The sequence below is a fragment of the Battus philenor genome, unplaced genomic scaffold (assembly GCF_028537555.1).
Source record: "Battus philenor isolate CCGP_79_NKW_IND1 unplaced genomic scaffold, ilBatPhil1.0.hap1 SCAF_7, whole genome shotgun sequence".
Classification (NCBI taxonomy): Eukaryota; Metazoa; Arthropoda; class Insecta; order Lepidoptera; family Papilionidae; genus Battus; species Battus philenor.
In genome coordinates this window covers 9214612-9240362 of record NW_027181737.1, presented here as the reverse complement: position 1 = coordinate 9240362, position 25751 = coordinate 9214612, and the positions used below count along the sequence as shown (strand labels likewise).

Sequence of the window (25751 nt, the reverse complement as noted above, 5' to 3'; positions counted from 1 at the left end):
GAATTTAAAATTTACATATAATTTAACAAATTACTTCATACCTGTCTTCACAAGTTTAAAGGTAACTTGCTGTTGATTTTTCAACTGTTCATTGTGTGCTGGATGATTCAGCTCCCGGAGGGCCATCTCAACAGGAGGCTGCTGCATGGTGACAGTTTTCGGCGGAGTTGTCTCCTTTGCAGAGTTAAATTTTCGAAAGAAACTTCTTTTCTTCGGTTTTGAACTCGATCCTGTTGAAAACATTAAAAATGTAATACAAGGTGCTACATAACTTGCTCTGTTCTATGATCTATTCATTGCGATAAAAATATACACATCGAGATAAGAAACTTATTAGGTTTTAGTGAAAATTCGTGTTATTTTGTTTCACTCACGCAAGCATTGTTATAACAGAAAATCCAATTTATCATGCATCATCTACACATAGCTTGTTAGTTTCAATCGCATCCAAATCCACACTTTATTTAACCTTCAAGCGACGATCGTTGTGTTGGTGTCGAAGGTGTGGAGGTTCGAGCCGAGGGTACGGGAGAGGGGTTAGCAAGGGAGGGATGAGTGGTGGGTTCAGAGTAAGGACGTGGTGGGAGTAAACTAAGAGACGATGTTGCCGGTGAAGAAAATTGAGTTCCCGATGCATCCGAACGTCGATCCGGTTCAGGAGTAGTGACGCGTATATTCGCACCAAACTGCGGCGTATTCGCTACCTCGAAAAGTGCGTCAAAGTCTCTGTCAAAAATGTTCTTCCGCGAAAACGCCGGCGTAGGTAAAGGAGCAGGCAGCTCGAACTCATCGGGTGCCGGGGTCCGAACAATTTTGCCGAATTCACTGTCATCGTGGCGTCCCAGCTTTTTGAGCAGTTTCGCTTTAGTGCGCTCGCGCAGCTTTGCCGGCCGCTCGAGCGACGGCGTCGGCGAGGCCGGCGCGCGCTCTTCGGGCTCCGGGGGCGCCGTTTTGGGGAAGGAGACGGCGCGGGGCGGGGCGGGGGGAGAGGTTTGGGGTTCCGCGCCGGGCGACGAGTGCGGCGGCGGCTCGAATAGCACGTCGAGCGTGGGCCGCTGCCGTGGCCGAGGCAGCGAGTACGAGCTGTACGTCAGGGAAACTACTTCTTCTGCGGGATATATTACGTACATCCCTGGCGAGACCGCATCGCGCCGGCCCCTCGCGCCCTCCGAAGAGGTTTACGCGCGTTCAATAATTGTACTACTACGTCGCTAAGCCTTTAACGTCTTGTGGAGCTTTTTCCTCAATTTATTTAAGGATTTCTGTGGAATGTCGGCGAGTATTTGCTTGTAAAGTCGTGGAACTGGGATTTAGGAATGTTTTATGGGATTTATTGAGCTATTCGAGGGAGGTAGGAAAGTATTGTCTTCATGTAACAACTGCAGCAAGTCCAAGTAACGCATCCTCAACCTAAATGAGAAAAGGATAATATTAAAAAGAAAAACAAACAATTGGCAGTGGTAAAATTGTTGATACATATTTAAATACGAATAAGCTAATATTTTGTTGTTAATATTTAATTAATCAATGACTTTGTAACTTAAATTTAAGCAGTTTGAAAAAAAAAAAGGTTTCGGAAAATGTTGGTCAACTGAAATTACTTATCCAAAAGTAATATTTTTTTTATAATTTCGTAGGTTTATTTATCGGATTTACACTCCTACCTAAATGGCTATTGCATATTTCTCGGGTTGAAGTACGGAAATGGGCTTACTCTAAACCTACTTCATTGGTATTCGTTCGAGGGCACTCGAGAACCTCGGCTTGGGTGTAATTCTCCTAGGTTTTGGATGCTCCAAAAAAGAATACAATAACTATAGAAATTTTGTATGTCGGGGATATAAATTTTCTAGTTTTGAAGGTCTCATTAGTAATACCTTTTTCGATCAAATATAAAAAAAAGTTATTTATAACATTAATATGTGTTGAATAATACCAACTATGAAGTAATTTTCATTAGCAGTGATGACAATAGATAATCCTGTAACAATACGGGTATATTTGTCTATGATTTGGATTTAAATACACCCTCTATATCTTATTTCAAATTATTTTAATGTAATGAGACGGGGATGGCCCTCAAAGCGCTGTATTGTGTGAACCTACTCGACCTCTTTTCGCTCGTTTTCGGACGTCGCACCGAGATTAAATATAATAAAGTATTAATTCAGTAATTTTTTTTATTCTAAAAAAATTTTAAGTATACTTTTAAATTAAATGATATTTTTAAAGTACTTACAACAGCATACAAACAATTTTTTTTACATATATAAAAATTTGAATGAGAATGAAATTATATCATTCATCTGTTTCAAATAATAAAAGAAACTAATGTAAAGATGTAAACATATTGCCCGTGAGACGTAATAAATAAGATTTGAATCTTCGAATTAAAAATCAAAAGTAAATATTTTTATAATATCTTCATTATCATTATTTTAACCACAGGGCGTTCCCTACTTGATATGCGCCTTTTCCATAGGTTTCCAAAAAGACTAGTTGGAAGCAGACTACATCCAGCGTCTTCCAACGACCAACAACAAGGTCGTCTATCCACCTTATGGGTTGAAGTCCCGCACTGCGCTTGCCGGTCCTTTGTTCATAACCATTAACCCTTAGCGGTCATTGACTTTGTAGAAAGATGTGTAGCGTTGTGCCTGACGGTCCGGGGTTTTACTGCAGAACCTCGAGGCTTCTGCGGCCATCTCTTCTGCGCGCTATGTGGCTTGCTCACGACCGCACCAACTAGTTATTTAATTTACGCGCGTAAACAATGAAATCCTTACCATTTTAATTAAATGTTCGTTAAAGGCTATACACATAAGCCGTCATGTACTTCACTAGATAAAGGTAACAGTTAAGTGGTTAACGTGGCTATTTAATTAACCTCTTAGTTGACTGTCTGAAAGCTTAGGCGGAGATCTTCACATTGTTGCGTTTCATTAAAGGCGTCTTTAAATTTTAGGAAGTAATATTGTATTTTATTACTGATTTTTTATAGCCTTTCTTAGAACAATGTAATAAAATAAGTTGAGATAATTCTTATCCAACTGATATTTTAAAAAAAATTATAAGAAACAACATTTTTATTGTATGTTACATTTATTACTATTACGGTTGGTTAGTTAAATGCGTAAGTATAAAATTATTAAAAAATATATATCTTCGCAGTGGTCTCCATTGGCTGCCAGATACTTCTTCTTTGTTTTAAACCGAGAGGCCAGTTATTAATACCAGCACGCACTCTTTCTATGGAAAAATTTTTTTGCCAATCGTATGGATTGTATTAGAAACTCAAAATAAAATATAGCACAGTCACTCCTTCGTAGCAAACACCCCACCAAACCATCACTGAAGCCGGATAACGTCCACGATGTACTCTGTTGACTAATAGGGTAGCTTCTACGGAGTTTTCAGCATAAATATGGTCATTTTGTTTGTTAAAATATTGCTTAGTTGTAAATTTTCTTACAAAATTTTTCTTTCGCTTCCGTTTGCATACCGCTTAAGTGGTTCTTTTGATTTTACCACCGTATTATTTTCTAAATGTTGACTTAAAATAACCAGTGCATCTCGTATAGGCTGTATATCCTAAGCCATCTTTTAAAATACGTGACATGGTACTAGTCGCCATCTTCATCTTTCGGGATGAAAACTTTTGCTCCTTGACAGGATTTCTACGATTTCTTTTCCTTACTCCTTTGAACACCTTTTTCGTATGAACACTACGTGGACGGTTATATATTTTTTATCACAAACAGAAGAGATTTCAGTATACCAGTCAATACCGCGATGTACAAATATTTGACTAATACCAAGCGTATGGATGATTTTAATAATTGTATTTGGCACCATACCTACTTTATGTAATGCAATTACAACGATTTCATTATTTTTAGCATCCCTAGCCATTTTAATATTACAAAATATTTCACAATATATTAGAGCAAAAATAAGAAAACTCAACGAAAAATCCTATAAAAGTGACAGAATACAAATAAAGAAGTAATATTTAGTTATTTTTAATTATAACCGTATTTACGGCCATACTAAGTGTGTTGAAATACACGCCTTAAATATTGCATTTTCAATGTATTAAGGCTACATATATTGATATCATGATCGTTAAATGTTTCAAGTATTTATTTCCTTTTACAAGTATGTAACGTAAAGATTGATTGGTCGGCATGAAATCGCGAATCTTGAAAGCTCAATAAAAATCATACAGTGTTTACACATGGAAACCTTTAGTGTACTTGACAACAACTTGTTTGCAACCCTATTATTGGCAGTAAATTTAACATTTGAGAATAATATTCATAGAGTATTGAGAAGTGTTTAAGTGTGATTGGAAAATGAAAAGAATCGTTATAAACTTGTAGTAATAACAAAACATTCCTTTGAAACGATCCACATCTCAGCTTTGTAAATGTAAAATAACACCTATAAAAGATATTATTCGCGAAAAAAATATATAATTTCATCGTTTTCATAAAAATCACGTAGAATAATATTATTAATTCTATCTCAGTGATTCGTCTTTATAGTACGTAGGTCTATTATCTGAGAATACTTGAGCTTAACAAAGGCGATAATTTCAGGAATCGCTTGAAGTTGAATTCTAGGTTTATATGATTGCAATACGAATTAATATATTAGAATTAGCAAATATGTTGCTATTTGGCAGCAATATGCTCATTACGTTAGATATAAGTCCTTTTTATGCAACATAATCCTCTTTATACATATAAAAATTTATACAATAAAAAATGGGCATGATTGATTATGATGTGACTACGGGAGCTTATTTCTAGAAGGTTTTTGTTTTTAAATAATAAATTAAACAAGTATATACGTGCATAAATACATTTCACCCGTTTGACACCTACTAGTATCAAAATGCACTTTAAAACAGTTTCGTGTCCCGCTTCGTTAACGTTATTTCTGATATAAAAGGAAATGCTAAGATGCACTTCCCGCATAAAATTAACCTAGAAAACACATCAGCATAACTTTAAGAAATACATGAAAAGCAAATTGTTGGTTAAAAAAATTGTGTCGCGTTTTCTCAGAGTAGTTACTTATTATTGACTACTATAAACTTATTTGTCATAATAAAAGTACAAAATATCTGAATCTGGTAAAAAATGGTACTTTTACCGATTTTAAATTCTAGTGTAAATTTTATAAATAAAAATTTACGTGAATAATTTGTATAAAATCTCTTCGTGACGCTTTATTTAGAGTCCACTCGATGTCAATTGTGGTTACGTAGTATTTGCTCAGCTCTATAGCATTGACTGTTTGATTGCTTTTAGACTGGAGTACGTAAAGTAAGAAATTGATTGGCTTTTAGGTAGTCTGCTCTCCTGCCGTCTTGACGCGGCAAGAGTACGTTTGCTACAACAGGGATTTTATCAAATTAGCTACCGTGGCTTCTAAGATTTCCCCGGGTTAATGTAATGCATAAGTTGCTGTAACTTCAAAGGAAAGTTTTCACGTATTAATGACACAAGCTTACCTAAATAGTAACACTTTTTTAATCTCATTCTTAAAAAAATTTAAATAATATCTGTCGAAATACAACGTAATTTGTCAGCGGTAACGTTTAGTAGAATTACGTAATTATTAAAAAATATTATTTTATAACTTATTGTGTAGTAATAGTTTTTAAATAGTGATTATTAAGTGTGGGCAAATATTTGTAAGTCTTTGTTAGGAAGATGCACAGACGGCACAAATAAGAGGTGTCACTTGAACCGCCGTGTGTGAAGCGCAGTGTTCGGAGGACAATGTCACGCCGTCAGTCGAATATAAGATTTAAACTGAAACTGTGTTGTATTGATATTATATTGTAATCACTGAAATTAAATTATTGATATCCTGCAGATAGAGTCACTACCGCAAACTTTTTTAAAAATGCTGCAAAGGTTAAAATTTTGTAGTTTAAGCTAATTCAGTTTTATGATTAATACAGTTAAGGAAAAATTTTGATTAAACTTCGGTATGCGTTTAAAATAACTTACGTAACGAAACGTTAACGTATTTCATGTGAGCATTTCTGTCTGATCAATCAATGGTTACGCTTTGATTACTGTTTCACGGAAATGAAAATAACGTACAAAATTTCAATAATGTGCAAAACGTAACATAATATATTTATAACATAAATATGTAGGAATATTATGGCAAATATAACAATCTGCAGGATCCATCATTTGATTACTAAAAATAGAACACGTTGTCTTATTTAAAACTTAAAGTCTCCATCTCAAACCAAAAAAAATGTTAGACCTCAAATGGAATTCTGGTGAATTATTTTTGTCAAGAAATGTAATTTAAAGCTCTGTCGTATTTATTACGACTACTTGGAAAAAACGCCTGTCGATTTGAAAGAAATATTCATACAGTTTTTTTTTTAATTCGCCTACGTCAATGAATAAAGTAATACTTCGACAGTTTTATTCTTCAATTAAGATTAAAAGGGCATTATACTGAATGTTTTATTTGGTATGTAAAGTTTTCAGTTTTATTAGCAATATTGAAATGTCAAACATAAAAAAGATGAAATAATTAAAAAATAAATGGCCTTTAAAAAATGAGATGTTTAAAGATTTTATATATATTTTTTATATATATTTACTGTTGTTTTAGATACGAGTTTTTTTAAGGCCAATTATATTTAATTGGACTCATTAGTCTTTTTTATTCGATATTGTCGCTTGCTATGTTAATATAAACATTTCTTTCTACGATATTAAATAGCTGGTTTGTTAAACGACAGCGAATAATAAACGTGCAAAAACGTGTACACGATTTTTTTCGTGTACCCGATCCATCTGATCTTTATTGGCACTAGAACATATATGAATACAGCATAGGTATTACAGGGTGGAGACGGTACGTAAATTGCCTCTTAGCTTTTCTATAGCAGCGCGAGTAAAAATTACATTAAAGTTATTGTGTTACTGTCTTTATTCATGGCCATTTATAATTTTGTAAAGTCAAAATAAATACTAGTTACGAGAATTATTATCTTTATTTATTTACCCCTGGTATCCAAAAAAATGCTAAAAGTTGTGTGAATCGGATTATTCAATAATCAATTGACATGATGTTGTATTTGGGGCACATAATTAAGACACAATTGCATAGTGCCTTAAATAAAGTTATATACCCATTCTAGTAGACCAAAAGTTACATATATTAAAGATCACTTCAGTTATTAATTAAATGTGAAAAAAATAAATTAATCTCATAGTAATACAGTGCGATGTAGCTTTTACACGATATAAAGCGCAGAGCGAGAACCTACGAAATTTTTATTATTATTTTAACTTCTTAAAAGTAATAGGTAAGTCATAAAAATAAAGAAGTATGTAGAGTCATAGGTCTCGCGTGAGTAGTGAAAAAAGGAATTTATTTTTACATGTGTACATAGACATGGGTTAAAAACAGTATCTTTCTAATTAGAGTTTAAGATTTATCTTGGGTTTTTCCTATTAACTAAGGCAATAAATAAAAAAGTAAACAAATTTACAAAATAAACTTTGATGTAATAATTAAAGTAGATGTTTATTTATGTATTAAGACGCTATTGTATCTCAACACGAATTTTTACTATACCTTTACAAAAAGGATAGGTTAAACAGAACTATTAGGGTTTAATATATTATAAAGGCAACTATGACGCTCGTGTCTTGCTAATCAACGCTCGTGTAGTATAACGTATAAAGGCCCTAGTGACCATCCGATCTGCACCTATTGCCTTAAGGTTTAGGAACGGATGGGCTGGCTCTTGTTAAGGCTATCGCCACACGCCGGACCCAGGCTACTTGTAGCCTGTATGGGGACGAATTGTATCCAGCAGTAATGTTTTACGTCAGAAAGAATATTGACGATACAACTTTTCTAAATTAGTTAACACAAAATTTTTAAATGCATATGGTTACTAATGTTTATCAATACTTACTTGCTGAATTAACTTTTGATTAAGGTCGTAAAGAGTTTACTGCATTGAAACTTAAGTTTGTGAAGTATTACCGACGTAGTTTAATTTGAACTGTACGCAATCGAGTTTTTATATATGTCAACATCCTCTTAATTGTTTAAAAATTACCAGGAATATAAAGACGACTAAATTTACTTTAAAAAATTATTTTATTGGAAATAATGTTGAATAGTGAAGGTATGATTAATTTATGTAAATATCAAGTCATATGTACAGTACATAACCATGATTTTATTTAACAATTTTTAAAAGAGTTTATGATAAATTTGAATGTATGTGTCTATTATAAATAAGTATTATCTTGTTTGTGGTCTCATATATTATTATGATTAAAGTACAATATCCATGCTCGCAACTATTCAAAATGTTACTTCCTGGTCCACATTTTTATCTCATATGGTTGATAATATATTTATTTTTTAACTTCTCTGAAATTAAAAAATAAATATATTATCTTCTCTCTTTAAAAAAAATTTTGCAGGCTCTTAAAAATACTTTTTTAACTTTGCTTAAAAGAACGTATTGTTAAATATGTGTTAAAGGCAAATAAGAGAACAAAATATTGGCAACGAATCTAGCAAAATCATACCCTACAATTGATGATGAAATGAAATGATGAAAAATTTACGATACACCATAATAAATAGCTGCTTATAAATATGTTTAATTAAATCGCCTATATGACATAACCAAATTTATTAGGTGTATTGTATTATTATCATGATTTTTACCGTAGAACATTGACTGCTGTAGATAGGCCCTAGACTTACAATACGAAGGTTTAAAGTAACTGTACAGATTTGTACATTTTTATAATATAATAACTTGCATTATGTACACATTAGTTATTAATTATAGATACAGATCAGAAGTATTATACAAACAACAATAGAACAGAAGTATAAACAGAAAATATATCTTAAAATCTCAGGCATTAAAACTGTTTAGAACTTTTTTCTGTACTAAATATTAATTTCAAATTATTGGGTATAGTAACAATAGCAAAATATAAAAACTAAGAAATGTCATTATTGATAATAAATAAAAACATAAACATTTATTGAAAAACGAAATCATGAAAATTAAATCAAATATTAAATAATTGATGTTAAATAATCATAACCTCAGATAAATAATGGTAAAGTACTAGACATTTTCCAAAGATGAGTGGAGGTTGACGCAAAAAGGATGAATGGACAGTAAGGACCACAGTAAATGATTAATAATTCAATACCTGCTTTATGTCTATAATTAATCTGCATAAAAATTATTTTATAAATCGAGAAGTCTATCTAGGTTAATTATGTTCTCAACAAACAGATACATTTTGCAGAGAGATCCGAGTACGCCTTTACGGAAATTGTAAGACTGATAAGTTTAACCTCCAGAAACTCTATAGTCCGATCTAAATTGGATTTAAGTGTTCTCTATCCTGCGTAGAAGCGATATCAGTTATTATTCTATTGTATTTAACACTTACAACTCGATTCATTGTTAAATGTCGCATTGAAACTGCACAAAGACTCATTCGTTTCCTTTATGAAGCATTTCATATTGTAAAGCTCATAGACGATAATTACGAAGTGCAATACGTATATATATATATCAGTAGTTAAAATTTTTAAAACTAAATTTATTAGATAATTTCTTAAACATCCGACTCAGTTTTTTTATTACAGATAAGTGGAAATTGAATTAGTCCCTTTCCTAATGGTTTTGCAGAAATAGTGCAGTATGTATATTTAAATATTTTTGTACTAATAAATTTTAATAGAATAGATAGTTTGTTTCGCAATATGTCTAGGTGTTTCAGGCTCACATACATTTTGCGTAAAAACGAAATTGATCTTCAATTAAAAGATGAATGTTAAATTTGAGGTGACCAAAAAAAGGTTTTTTCAATCAGTATTTTAATAGTTAATTAAAAATGATGGCGGAACAATAAGCTCCAGTGAGTACAAACTTGACCGACATTCATTGCCGCACTTGGCCGTGTAACAAAACTGTGTCAAGACATACACCGTTACAATGTTTATTTTTACCACTCATTATCAACTGGTGCCAGATGCGTCTCTAATATTATTTCTAAGCTGCTTAAAACACACGTTGAGTTTGATGTAGAAAAATATACTCGTATAAATCGTTTGATATAACACAATTACTTCTGTTATTATTATTATTATTATTTTATAATGGGATATGTATAAATGAATAAATAATATTATGCGACTTTTTCGTTAAAGAACATAACTTGTAGATTTGAAATTTAGTATGATTATTCCTTTAGAACGGATTTTACGAAATTCCACCCATAAGTGTTGTGACGAGCGTTCATTAAGTCATTAAGCGGGCGGGGTACAGTTAGTATAATTTAAAAACCCACTTAAAATTATCTTCTGTACATATTTTTTGACTTGAATATACATTTGGCGTTCATAGTCTCCCGGAGTTTGAGAAAGCATTGCGCTGAAGGCGCTTATCTTAAACCTCGTTATACTGTAACTATCTCTCTCTATGCTCTCGAACTACTTCAGAAACTTCGGTCCGAGCCATTATATTATTTATTTCATCGGATTGTAAGGCCCCATGGAGTGATTGGGAGCTAGGATCGCAAGAATGGACCTCGGTTTGGAATGTTAATCGAATCCCGTTACTATAAAGGGTTAGAATAGTCGTTTTAGCAATGACTATATACAAAGCTTTTTTTTCAGTACACGATGACATTTACTGGTTTATCAAGTGTGAGGTACCAGAGCGCTGAAATTGCTTAGCTTTTACAGGGAACTTTTGCTTGTTCCGTTCCATTTGACATTCCTACGGATTCAGAGACCGCCGACCCCTTAGGTCACTTAGACGGACTTTTGTTGCAACTAGCGTATGGGTTTCCGAGAGTGGGACTCGAACCTGGCACAGATTGTCATATGATACGCATTAATCATTGCAATTTGAAGGCAGCCAAGAAGGCCGAATAACGGTTTGATCGGTCGATATTATTGATTTATAAAGATAGAGCTATATAAATAAAACAAATATAATTTTCTTGAATCTTCTCCTTCGCATGTAATATTTGTGACATTGTACTGTGTAAGGCGGAGCTTGTTACGCAGGCTAATCTAAATCTGTAGTATAGCGATCGCGAAAACTCAATCTTTTTTTTATAAATGTGTCGCATACAATGTAAGCTTTGATAATTCCTCAACACTTGAGCATTGATAAATTGTAGACCGTGAAACGTGAAAATGCTAATTTTCATCTCCCGAGCTTTTTTGTTTTTTGTATTTAAAACAATGAAAAGTCGCAATTTTTTCCATGTACTTTTTAATCTTGTAATAGATTATTTATATATATCCAATTAAAACGCAAAACAAGTATGGCCTATCTGTTCGCAAATAGTGCGACGAAAAACATTATAAATATCGACGCTCTTAGTAATTTTTTTTTTGTTCACTAACCAGTTAAAAAAAACAATAAATATATCAATAGATTTTTGAAGTGTCTTAATTTACGTCGCTTTCATTTTATATTTTTTGAAATTCATTTAAGAAGATGTTTAACGTTTTAAGAAATAGGCACTTGAATAAAGTAAAAAATGAACAATCGGTAAACGACCCTTTACGTTTTATTAATGACGCCTTTACACGTCTTTGTGAATATTATATAACTATATGACTGATGTTATGATCCCTTCGGTGTCTGAAGAACACGCAGAGTCATAAATTTTTTTATGGATGCGGTAAACATGCTTACCGAAACGTTTACAAATTTAATAATATTTGGGTGAATTACTCCACGAGTGAATTATGTAGAAATTTGATAAAATACATCGACTTTTTGAATAAAATTATTTGCATATTATATTATAAAGCTTTGAAATATATTTTATTCCAGAACTCTCTGAATTATATTATTTAATCAGTAGGCAGCAAGCGCTCACATTTTTAACATTGTATGTTTTTCATGTATCATCGTAGTCGTTTCAATCCATAAACACCTATTGTATAGCATAGACCTCGCTTTAAAATACCTATGGTATATCCCATACTATAATCGCCACGCTTGGTAGACAGGTTGACGATCGCAGTTTGGTATTATACTACGCAGAGGACGCCGCTTCCCATCCTCTGGAAAACTTTTTGTGAATAATTGCAATCCTATTAAATTAATGCACAAAGTGTGAATTATTTTTGTGTGAAATATTTTTAATATTTAAGATCGTATTCCGACAATATTCTACAGAAAATAATCTCGTTAAAATAATTCCTATTTATACCACATTACTTATTATTAATTAGGCAGATCCAAAATTATACATGTATAATACACTCAATGTTGAGAGACGATCTTGTTAAGATCGTCAGAAGAAGCTGGGTGCAGGTCGCTTTCAACTGGTCCTATAGGAAATCTATGGGGGAGGCCAGGAGGTCCAAGAGTGGACAACTTGTGTCTGAAACGATTATGATGAAAAACTGTTTTCAAAATTAGTATTCACTTTATCACATTAAATTATTTATTGTTTACTAACTGTCTGAGTATGCAGTATTTTGTACTGCCATAAGTTATTGGCCTGTCGGATTCTAAAAGAAAAAAATCAATGTTACATATTTCATAGAAATCATTATAAAGAGAGTGGTTAGAAAAAGATCAAACAGCTTTAAAGCTTTTTGATGACAAGTGAGCTGTACATTCGCCCCTTCACCTTTTTACACCTATAACCAATCACCTCGTATTTCGGACGGAAATTTCTACATGACATTGCGATTTACCCACACTTTACTCACTAATCATATTTTACTGAGCCTAAATTTAATTATTTGGGTTAGTTGTCGGAGTGTTAGCATCGGTGAAGGAGAATCGAGAGATGTAATTGACACATTTCGATTGGATATCAATAGTATGAAGCTCTCTATTATTATTAAACAAATTTATTAGGTTTATTAGAGTCGCTTGAACTTTATTATTCCACAGAATAAAAGCGTCATAGATTCTAAATAAATGCATATTTTATTATTTACATCATCGCGGTTTGATTTATAGAAAACAGATGAACTATATATTTATATCTTAGCTTTGTAATGAAGGATTTCGTTTCATGTTTTTGTTTATAAATACCCCTGACTAATAACGGGACAGTTCAATTAATAAATATAAGAGTATATATCATTAATCTTAAATATAAATACGTTGTTATTTTAGATATTTTCAACTCCTCCTATTAATCAATATAAGTACAGATTTTCTCAAGTTGCAGTAGCGAAAACCACCTTGTTATAGAAAGTTTATTTATTAAGAGCTATTAGTGGTGAAGACAACGACAATACGCATCGTTATAAACGTATTATTTTATTAGATGTTGAAAATGAATTCCTTATACATAAATGGTTGCATGAATTATAATTAAAAAAAAATCAGTAATAATATTTTATTAGTCTTGAAAATTAATTTTCTTCCTGGTGGCGCGGGCCATGAGAATAAACGGAAGAAAAAATTAAGAATTGATATTCTAGATTTACAATTTCATATATTAAATTACACAATTTTACTTTGTGTGTATTTCAATATTTCTCTTACTTCTTGAAGATTTAAATATGCTACAGTGCCTGTCGTTGAAGGTAGTTGTTTAATTCAAAACACTTAAGTGTTTAGTTTAAAAAGCTCAATATTAATGAACTATTTATCGTTTTCAAAAAAAACATTTCGACTACTTATTATAACTTGGTTTCAAATACTGCATGACATAGTGAAATAATCTATTTGTCGAAAAATTTTCAATAACCTAAAATAAAGTGACACCTGATAAGCCAACGCCTTTTGATTACATTTTTGCTATAATACATCGTGACGTCTTTTAAATAGAATAATTATAACCGATTTATAAAAGCTACACAGAAAAAATCGTTAACATATTATAAATATATGGAGGGTACGTTGCAAGATAAGTAATTAACTTTAGTGACTTTCCTCTTGTAACTAGCGGTTTCTTTGATCACTAACAGGCTTTACGGAGGTGGTTCAAGATTAAGCACACTGCGTGGTCAAATTGAGTCCAATAAATATTCCAACCCAAAGTAACACTGATTTGTCAGCGCTGAATAATTTGAAAGATAGAAGAACAGATCTTTGGAGTCTAGAAACTTTCTTAGCGAGCTTTAGATATTCGCAAAAGAAAAGGCAATTTTTCGTCACATGTCTTCGTTCTTATCTTCACGTTAACTTTACCTCTTATTGCAAACTGTGTTCTAGTATTCGCGTGCTTATGTGTGCTTTTTTGGACTTTCGGAATCTATACTGGTGTAAGCAATATCGAATAATTTTAATTCTAACTATAGTCGATTTTAGATAAGTATTTAAATAGCGTTGTAACACGATAAATAATAGTCTGATGTATAGCTACTGAACAGCAATAATAAGAGATGGGAAGTCTTTACTTAAGTACCTCCACAACCTGATTACGACGAAAACTTAAAAGACTCTGTGCGCTATTTTGTCTTTTAGATTAATATTTCTCGATCAAAGTTATTTTGCGCGCTATATTTATAATAATCTTCCTGACATTGTGATAATTAAAAACGATTTGGGAATTTTAATTATGTCGATATTCGCGTTAAAAATATCTATTAAGGCCAAAACGCGGGTAAGCGTCATTTCTGTTATATTGTGAAGACATTTTCATGAATAAAAAATACTTTAAAAAAAAGTAATCATCTGCACAAATTAGTTTTCAAATTTATATATTCCTATATTTAACTAATTTAAAACATACAAAAGAAATATTAGATAGGCCTATATACAATTATATATACATATAATGACTATCTACACCTATATGTATTTATATACATACTCTTGTTTAAAATAAATATATAAAGTTTAGCAATATACATTAACGGTGCCTTTAGACACATACATTTAACCTGAGTTAGCATAAAAGCAAACAGAGTTAAATAATGTAGGCGACCTATACGTATATTTAAATATTAAGGACTTCGTAGAATCAGCAATATCTATTTACTGTTAAGTTAAATAACTGTGATGGCTATATATTTTGAAATACGTAACTGATATATTATGGTAATAATTTTAATCACTTTTTTAAAATTCATATTACTTAGAAATATGTAAATGTTCTGTAATAAATTATAAGTCATAAGTCTTGAACGCGTGAACTGCTTCCATAATGTTACTTGAGAGCTAAAATTATGAGCAACTTTATATACCTTTCCCTTATATTAACCGCCCGCAGATGGAGAAGTTAACATGTCATATATTTATATATGAAACATTAAAAGATCGAAGATCGTTCATTTCAAACAATTTTTTCATTGCTAAAAGAGACATCGTATAGAAAATACAACCACTATAAATTACATTATTCTTCTTAAAAGCATACACACTCTAATATACTGGCGGACAGTTAGTTTATGTTCGAAAGAACATTGACGGGTGAATCGCTTAAAGAAAGATTTATTACCCAGATCTCCGCAGTAATTGCCCGAGCGATCTTAAAAACGATTTTGAATGTAAATATGGCGCAGATCAAAGCTGTCAAGGAATCGTGATAAGAATAATAAAGAGTTATTTGAGTAATAAATTAGAATCAAATACCACTCTTAGGACATGTTGTCAGTTTTATAAAAAGTAATTTTTATATAAGATTAAACAATAGGTAAGCTTATTTTTACTCCAAGACTATTTTCATAACCTATTTTCAAAATTATCATCTAATGATATCATTGTCTTATTTACTTCTAATACTCTAACTATGACTACAACTTCAACAAGCATAAGCAATAAATTTTATGAAATTGCTGCGTTTTTATAACATAAATTGACTATTAAATATATAGTTTTAGAGCCTGATCAGCAAATCTAGTAGTTAAATAAAATACACAATAGTAAATTAATCTGTTTTATAATTTTTTTACAATTTAAAGTGAAAGAAACTGATGCGATAAGATTTTCATCATTTTCTACCATCATTTGTTAACGTTTGACATTGCAACTTATAAAATTTTGCAAACTTATGTAACTCAACAGCGAAAATCGCTTTACTGACGGGCCAACAATTTGTGATCGGGCCTTGGCGAGTGTGGTGACAATGAACGGACCACGACTCACGTTCTAATTTTATAACGAGCATCCCACCTGCGGCCGGGACTCTGCGCTCAGCTGTTTATATTACGCACTGGCTCTCAGACGATTTCCTCAAACTTCGACCTTTCAAATTTTTTAGCGCCGGACATCGTCAGCTGCCACGAGTGACATCGCTGCGGAATTAGTGCATCATAGATTACAAGTAACCTTGCTGTTTCTATAATAAACAAAAAACAGCTCTTGTTTTATACCAATTTATTTAGTACTGGAGCTGCCTCTGATATCTATTATTAAGGATGTTATGAAAGTAAGCACAAAAAACAAAAGGCCTTCAGATATTTTTGTGGGCTATTTTTTTAAAACCAGGGCGGGTTAGCAGCCCTCGTAACTTTTACTTGAAGTTGATTTTATAGGAGAGCTCAAGCTGGTTGCTGTCATTTTTTTTCTTTTTCTTGTGACACATACGTGATCACTGTAAATTATTCTATGGAGAATAATGTGGCTTAATTTATGAACTTGTCATAGTGAATATAATAAGAATTTTCACAACATGATTATTGATATAAACCGATTCAAAGTTTCAAGGGCAAAGGCCTATTTTTTCCTTTTTCTGCTTACCATAATAATCTAGTCCAGCTAGTTATCAACGAAAAAGGAACGTTTTTATTGAAAAAAGGCCTCTTATTTAAGAATATTAGGCTTTTAAAATATAAGAATCGTCCATGCATCGTGCTTAGTCGATTTTTCTCCATCGTTTCATATCGTGAAACTACTCTTATCAATGAAAGCAATTCTAGTGAAGTCAATTAAACAAAGAACTAACAACCTGCTTTCTCATTTTTTAAAGCAGTGAAAATTCGAGTTTGTACCATGTAAGTTAATGCCCAAGAAATACGAGTTTTCACGATTGTTCAAAAGACGAAAGAGCGAAAACAGGGTGTTCACTTATGTACACATCAGATGTTTTGATAAACTAATTAAAGACAGAATATTTGAATTTTAATTTCTTTGAGAGTCTAATCACGGTTGTTTACTATGATGATAAACGATTATTCGATTTCATAGAGCAACGCTGGTATAAGGGAAGTCGGCCGTGTGTTTACTTAGTGTATTAATATGCCAATCACGTTTAAATGAAGATTGTTTTTTAATGTAGCGTACATAAAAAAGTTATTGTCTCTTTTTTTTTAAATATCTTCTTATATTTTTACTTTGTTCTACAACTATCATAGACAAAACAAATAGATAATATTATATACAGATAATACTATTAACAATATTGGAACTTTGTAAGAATTTGAGTTTATGGCGGTTTGACCAAAAAATAATGACGATAAAAAATTATAATCAATAAATTTAAATAAAATATTAATATTAAGATAATGATGTAAATTTCAACTAAATATTACTATTTAATATCAGTTCTCAGTATAATAATCTTTTACATCGTTAAAGTTTTAAATAAATGAAAAAGGTTCTTCTTACTGATAAAACTGTGACCTCATTAATATCCACTGAAGAAAAATTTAAATGCTTATTTAGCAGATTCTCATCTGCAGATTGGGATCATGATTAGCATTTATTATTTAGCACTTAATGTTTAGGTATGAGAGTGAAGGCTTTTGACATCGATGATTCATTGTCGTTGGTACCTTTAACCACACTAGGTCATACAAATATTGGAGTAGTAATATTTGTCATCATTATCTATGACGGCATTGGTGTATAAAGTAATGATATATGCAAATCCATCGCTGTATAGTTCACCTATAATATAGAAAATACTCAAGAGTCTTATTTTTTAAACATTATCAGTAATAACAGGCCAAGGCAAATTTTTGAAAAGTTGAAACAAAATATAAATTTATTACAAATGTTTTTACCGAGAAAGATATCGTACGTGTAAAATTGTCAAATCATTTTTTAATGTAACTTTAGTGGTGTTGCTAAGGTTGAAAGAAAAATAAATTGGAGCAGTCGACAATAGACTATTGTTATAGTAGAAAGCGCATTGAAACTGAAAAATTTGGTGGTATAAAATCGGCTAATTATCGGCTTTCGAGAAGATTCTGTCAAAACTAGAGAATGCAAACGGAATCGGTCGGTATATGTAGTAGAATATTTTATACGAGTACTTTAGTATGCGGAAGATTATTTTGCGCTAGGAAGAAAACCCATAAACAATCAAGGCGATGAACTTCCTACATACCATGCCGGGAAAGCTTTTGGGATCATTCAATTTACAGTTCTGTTTTGCAACCGTGTGCGACTGTCTTCAACACTAAATGTCAGTTTAAATAATAATGATTTTATTGCCCGAAGATACTTTGACTGTGTTCGAGAGACTGCTCAGGAAGTACCCTTTGCGAACTGAAAAATGTGTCCCATAAATTCGTTGAGATACATGAAACTTTCTATAAACGTTAGTAGAGAGTTTTTTACTTTGAAAATGTCGCAGTCTGTTGGGCGGTGGTAATTTACTCCGCGGCAGTACCATGTCTATGATTTGTTGACGAAAACTTTCTCCTGCTTTACTTGCTCTTAAAAATTTAGCTGGCTTGTGGGGGCCGAGACGAAGCTCGGCCAAGACCTCATTTTAGGTAGCAAGGCACATTCATATTATTTTCATTACTGGATTGGAGATCTACTTACTTCGCTTGAACGGACGCTCTGTTTAGTGGCCTGGTACAAGGGCCTCCGAGCATGGAATTCTGCTAAGGTTGTCACTCAGTATTCCGACTCAAGGGCGCTCTTGAGGGTCGAGCCTCACTTAGTACTTTGATATTACTTGTTTAATATTACTACCGCTTCAGAGCATTAATGACTTCTTGATATATCAAACTTTATGGTTCCATATAGTCTACATTAATGATTGTTATTTGTGTATTAGGCTTTGAAGGAAGCTATTGTTTATCAATTACTTATTTGGCGAGATTACACATTTTCATTTAAAAGAGTCGATCTCAAACTAGATGTTTCATAGGAAATCATTTTTTTAAATGACACTCGAATTGTAAGTATCACAAATGGAAATTGACCCGGCTTGTAAAGAAATTTGCCATAAAATATAGGAACTATTTATTTAAAAAATACCAAAATTGATTACATGAATTACGGCAAAAGGGTTGACAACAATTGATTATTAACAATAACATATTCCATGCATTATTTTCCACTTCTTTTCAAAATTATAAAGACGTTGCTTAGATATTAATTCATTGATCAATCTTTGTATTTGAAATTGTGTCGATGTCATAACGGTTGTGTATTTTGTATACATAGATTATTTTTAAAACGGCGTGTATTATTTCTTAACTATTAATGTTATATCTAGAGAGAGAGTTAAGATAATGATTGTTAACGATCTAGGCTAGCGAACATACTATGTTTCTACTGAAACCGCTGTATTGTGCGTTAGCTAGTTGGCGAGATCTAACAGGCAGTATAGCGGATAGACAGCAGTTTTCATTTTTTTATGTATTTTTAATATGATTTTTACTTTCAATACCTCTCGTCAACAATAATAGCATTGATTAATCTTATGTGAAATTACAATTACATAACTAAAATTTAGCTGGTTGCGTGGTTACGAATCGTAAGTTGCAAACCGCATGTTCCGTACTAATGCTACTGTACAAGACACCTTGCGCAGTTCATACTCTTGTTCTTTAGCGAATCTCCCCGTTTCATCACCATACGACTAAATATCAGAAATAAATTGTTCAAAATACGTCCATTATTATACAAAGGCTTAGATTTTCTTTCGTTGATACAATTTAAGCCACCTGCTCACATATTATCGATCCTATTAGATAAAGCGGGAGATAAGATACCCTTATATATGGTATAAATGTTCATGTGCAAAAAAGATTTGTTATATGGAGAACTTTACTTTGGCTCTTTTTACTTTGATAATTATAAAATATTACAAACTGTACTAATTGTCACAGTTTTACGAAGCAACTACTAGATTGCATTAATATGAGTGAAGTCTAAATTTAGCTCGAAATATGGGAATTGTTACATATATTCAATCCCTTTGATGTAAATATCATAGCGGAAGCCGTCGTATATCCGACATAGTTCTCTCAACTCTGTACAGGGAGTTTCTGGGAACGCTATACATTTCTCCAATGCCAAAGATAAATTGCTGCTACTACCAGTGGATTTTGGTATCTATTGCATTCACAACATACATTAAAGTTAAAGAATTATTAAAATTCATGCGTTACTGTCTGAAATGGTGTAACGTAAATGTCAAATAGTGATACTTTTCGCTACTAATTAATTATTTCTAAGTTCCATTTTATAGATATAAGCTGAATGCCAAAAAGAGTTACAATTATAGTAACACTTTCCAGATAAACATTCGTAAACATAGTAAATATAAATAATCAATAAATTACACAAAGAGTGTGCTTAATTCCTAACAAACAAATATTATCAAGAACTATAAAATTGCTAAATTAAGGAGCATCAGGTTCCTCTATTAAAGCATTTAATACATTAATTATAATATAACATTGTCACTTTTACAATATCGTATCCTTAATTATTAAATTAATTGAGGTGAAATTAAAGTTTAAGTCGAACAATGTCTTCTGTTATAATTAATTGTAAATACTATTGGATTAATATTTATTTTACATTGAAGATTGCAAATATTAGGCGCGTTAAAAAGTTCTATTTCATTTACTGAAATCTGACTATAATTAAAATTCCTTTTGTTCTTCTTTGATCACAATTCTTCATTCGAGAACATTATGCTTAGGCAATTAAATTTTTTGTCATTATTATCTTCAACGTAATTTTTTTATGAGAAGGAAAATAAAGGTAATTTAAACATTGTTATTTATAAAATGCTAATGATAAATTCAATGTTTGTCTCTTTGTGTTGTATAAATAAAAACCACTGGAGATTATGTAATATATATATTACATGTCGATATCCATATCGAGAGTAAAGTTAGTTGTTTATACGATAATTTATTGTGGTTGTTAAAACGTGATTCAAACTAACATAAAAATATTAATACTGTTTCATAACTTAATGTCATTGACATCATGTTAATAAATTTTTTCGGTATTATTTACAAAGGATTCAGTGCGTATGCTTCTAACACTACTATCAATTATCGTCAGTATTACAATTTTATCATTTCAAATACGTTAAATATAATCACGTAGCTCATCACGAAAACATTACGTAAAAACATGTAGGAGAAAGTACTTTCCGTTGTTTCAGATGAAAAAAGTTAAAGAGAAGTAAACCAATAACGTATTCTAATACCTATTGTATTCAAAATTCTAACAATAAATTTTTAAATCTATCCTTTATTGCTTTGCGTCTATTTTTGTAAGAGCAAATTTTAAGGGAAAAGCCGATTGTTGTGTCGACTTCTAAGAGTAATAGAGAAATGATAGTGAAATATTTATGATTTATTTTGCATACCTAGAGGATCGATTTGAAACTATTGTCTTTCGACCAAAAAAATGTACAGTAACTAAAAAAATAATTTAAAAATTGTTATCGAAAAAGAATTTCTGAAGAAATGAATGCGATGCAATTTAAATATTTTTCTTATAAAAAAAATGTGCGCAAGGCGTAGTAGTATATTAATTACACAAACGTACATATTTGTTTTTTGAATTTAAAATGTTATCTTTTTATATGAGGGGTTTTGATTTTATTTGTATAAGTTCAATTAATCATTATGTCTTCAATGTATAATAATTAACATGTTTGTGATTTTAATTTAACAATATATAATCCAAAACTTTTTATGTTAAAAATTAAAGCTACAACAACAAGCCTTTTTAGCCTAAAAAGTTAATAATATATCTTCCTTGGCTTACTTCATTTGTCCTTTTAAAACGTTCAACGGATTCTATATCCTAATACAATTTTCACAGCTACGACACTTTTCAACAGTTATAATTGATCTGAAATATTTTTATCTAGATAGTTTGATATTAAATAAGCAGATGGAACGGTACCGAAGAATAAGGTTTTTTGAAATCATGTCCTATTATTAACTTTTGAATACTTTTGATTTCTTCATAGTTTTTAAAATTTTTCATCTCATATGAAATATTAATACCCAATTTAACCGTAATTTTAAAATAAATGTTCAAGCTAACTCATGGAATTAATTATTAATCTCAATTGGAAAAAAAATCTACCGCGCAATTTCTTTCACAGTTTTTAAATTAGAGATAACGCTAAAGTTAACAGGAATGCCAAAATATACAGAGTGCTTTGTAATAATGGATATCATACATCAGAAGAACAAATATAGCCGATTTCTTTTTGAACGGTTAAGTCATAAAGTAAATAACCGAAGAAATCATGATGACTGGAAAAATGTTTTTATAGTGTATATATCATTTAATAAAAATGGTGCTAAAATTACATTCAAAATAAATTAAATTATAGTGGATCGGAAAAAGTTTTTACGCATTTTATATAATGATTAGAGTTATATTTTCTAGTTAATTTACATCTAACTTACATAGGTGCCATTTTATTCGATGACTTTCGCCAGCGATAGGCAAAAAGTTATACCATTTTACAATTGCTGTAAAAATTTTGGAACTTCTGATCATAGAACGCAACAAGTAGTTTTGGCAGTCCTCTCTAGAACTTAACTTGATTGCTTAAAGAATTGTTAAGAAACCGAAACAAGCGCAAATCTAAAGATACGACAGAGCTATATAGCAGATGTATTATCACCGCCAAGCCAAACTTTCTTAATTTTTGTGCCTAAAGATGTGTGTGGTCCAGCGATATCATGATGGAAGATCATTTTTCTTAGATTGATTCCGGCCATTTTATCCCATCTTCTTCGAATCTAATCTCCTTTCTACCTCACCAGATATTGGCAATAGTGATTCTAATTGATTGAAGGTTTTAATCAGAAGTAAAAGCGCAGAATAAACAACGTAATCGTCATATAAACAGCATCACCTTATTGCGAATTGAACTTGGGTTATCAGCTTTTTTGTTTTCGTTTTGCAACAGTCTATAAAGCTTGACCGATCTTCGTCCACGACATTTTTCGCACATTATTGTAGTACGTAATCCACTTCTTTACTTCCAGTTATCAATTTCTTAAAACAAGATTCGATTTCATTACGACCCAATAAAGAATAACAAATATAAACAGGGTTCTTTAGGTTTTTTTCACAGACCTCATTTAGTACCGAAAACCGAGTTTATTTTTTTGTATTCTACAGCTACAATGTAACTTTATGCATATGCCGATCTCGACCCACTTTTTCAAAATGGCATCCATTTTATCCAGGGCGACCGACGTGATGCATTTTTGACATCAAAATTTCCGGATTGATAAATCATTATTGTGTTACTCTTAAACATTGCATTAGGTCCACAAACGTCATAAATTCTTTCGCAGCTTCCGTAGTAGCGTTTTTTGCCTTTTTTTTTTAAAGAAAAAGTATTAATTTCCTGAAGAAATTATTGATCTAACGAATTAGATTCACTAATTTTGGGATAAATCAGTAAAAAATACTTTGAAACATTTTTTTTTATTACCATCTAAACCAACCAATTACAATCGACGATATATTATTACAAGTTTATACATAATATTTGCGAAAGGACTTTTCATATACTCTAATAAAACCCTATGCTTACTTTTGTATTAATTTTAAAATATAGTTACTTATCAAGCAGTAATTATTTTTAGATTTAATAATTTTTCTTATCACACTATTAAATAACGTAGATATTAATATTTCCGTGAGCACGCTCGGCCACATTCCTGCAATATTCCCTCGGGCGCCTAAACGTCTGGTCAGGGCTTTATGTGCAAATGGCAGATCGTTCAGTTGAAACCGTATTTTACTATTAATTTGGTTTTAAGTCAGCTTTAATTATAAACAGGAACATAAACACATTCACAAAGTTTAAATTAAGAATAAATTACATATTTTTAATGTAGGTTCTTCTTTTTTCATGTTTTCTTCAGATAAAACTATTAAAAATTATCGATTTATTATTATTTTTAACAGAGATATGTTAACAAATCATTACAAAACTTAGATAGGCGTGTTTATTTAATAATTGTATGGCAATGCTTCTCAATTAATGTTCGAACGCTCTGAATAATGTTGTTTTTATTACTTGTTCTTTTCTGTTGTGATATTTTATATAGCGTTGAATGACGAGGAAGTAAATATTGCTCACGAGTTTTAGTTGTATTACAGTTTGGCATTGTGAAATTATCTTAAAAATACTCGCGATGTCATTGGACTTGGCACCGACTGAATAATATGATCCTAATATACGAGTATAATCTACCAGTAGATATAGCGCGTCTTAGTAACAACACAATTATATATTTTTTATTCTATATCAATAGGTGTTTTCCGTCACAAAATGCAAGTAGATTACGACATTTTGATTACAGCGGGCTCACATGAACGTAACAGAAAAAATAAATAAAAATTAAGTTAAAAAATAATATTTAAACGGGAAACATTTGTTGCTGCCTCTAAAAAAGTGAATCATGTTGTTTATAAATCCAATGAAATAGCTGAGTATTATTTCTTGCTCGGTAAAGGAATAATATAACTATTTTTAAAAATTAATTAATAATATCATAAATTAAAAATAAATATATTAAAAAACTTTCCCTTACCAGTTGTTTTCTATTAACCGACGGTTTTACACGAACATTACAACTTACAACAATTTATGTATTATATTAAATCGAATAATCCAAATTACGATACACAGAAGGGAACACTATTAAAACACATCAAGGGACTAAGTTGCACAGTTAAATGTCTTCGATCGCACTTATATTTGAGATATGAGAGTTTTCAGGCGATAAGGTTAGGTAGTCCAAAAGTTTTTCTAAAATCGTTTAAATTGTGTTATAAATTGTGTAAAATTTAAAGGTTGTAGGTAGAAAGTTTCAGTCGTTTCTTGTGTATAAATAGATTGCAATTAAACTTTTCTCTAAGATACATATTGAGGATTAAAATAATAAATAATTCGGAGCGGATCCCATAAGATATTCACGTGTTAATTTTTCATAGTGACGGGGTTCGAAAGTTGGTAAAAGTTCTCGCGCTCGAGCTTCAAACTCATTTTCTTAGTGCGAGTCGGACAATGCGCTTGTAAATTCGGGTTTTGGGTAGGATAGGAAGGGTCTTTGTTTTATAAAGTTGTTTGTGTTCGTTTGGTCGATCGTAATTCATGGGGTAGAACGCGAACGCGGCGCGTGATGGAGCGCGAACGGCGGCCGCGATGTTCGGAGCAGGACTGCCGCTTGCGTTCCAGTCCCGTCGCACCCGCCAATCCGTCAGATACACACCTTGTACTATTTGCATACAAACTTATTATGAAAATTTGCACTCAATGACGTTCATCATAATACGATTGACCGTACAAGCAATTTCAAGTATATACAGACAAAAAATTGCTTAAAACAAATTTGGTTTTAGATTTTGATTTGGAATTAGATTCAGTTATCTCACGATACAAGCGTTAAATCGATAGGATATTGAAATCATTTAAAGGAATTTTAATCTCAACCATCGCTTTACAAATCCATCGCTCGTTTTCATTAAAATCGTACTGGGGATTTAATCGTGAACATTTCTATTTCCTTTATGTTTT

General features: G+C 31.5%; 1 protein-coding gene across 1 annotated transcript in view; it reads right to left on the bottom strand.

Moving 5' to 3' along the window:
* LOC137931175 (uncharacterized) overlaps positions 1-25351 on the bottom strand; it is a 46455-nt gene extending 21104 nt beyond the window's left edge. Inside the window, exons 1-3 of the mRNA XM_068774581.1 lie at positions 24766-25351; positions 470-1410; positions 42-230 (exon numbers count right to left, since the gene is read on the bottom strand). Coding sequence (XP_068630682.1) covers positions 42-230; positions 470-1130 — 850 coding nt within the window. The 5' untranslated portion in view covers positions 1131-1410; positions 24766-25351. The remainder of the gene's footprint in view (positions 1-41; positions 231-469; positions 1411-24765) is intronic.
* Positions 25352-25751: the final 400 nt, after the last annotated feature.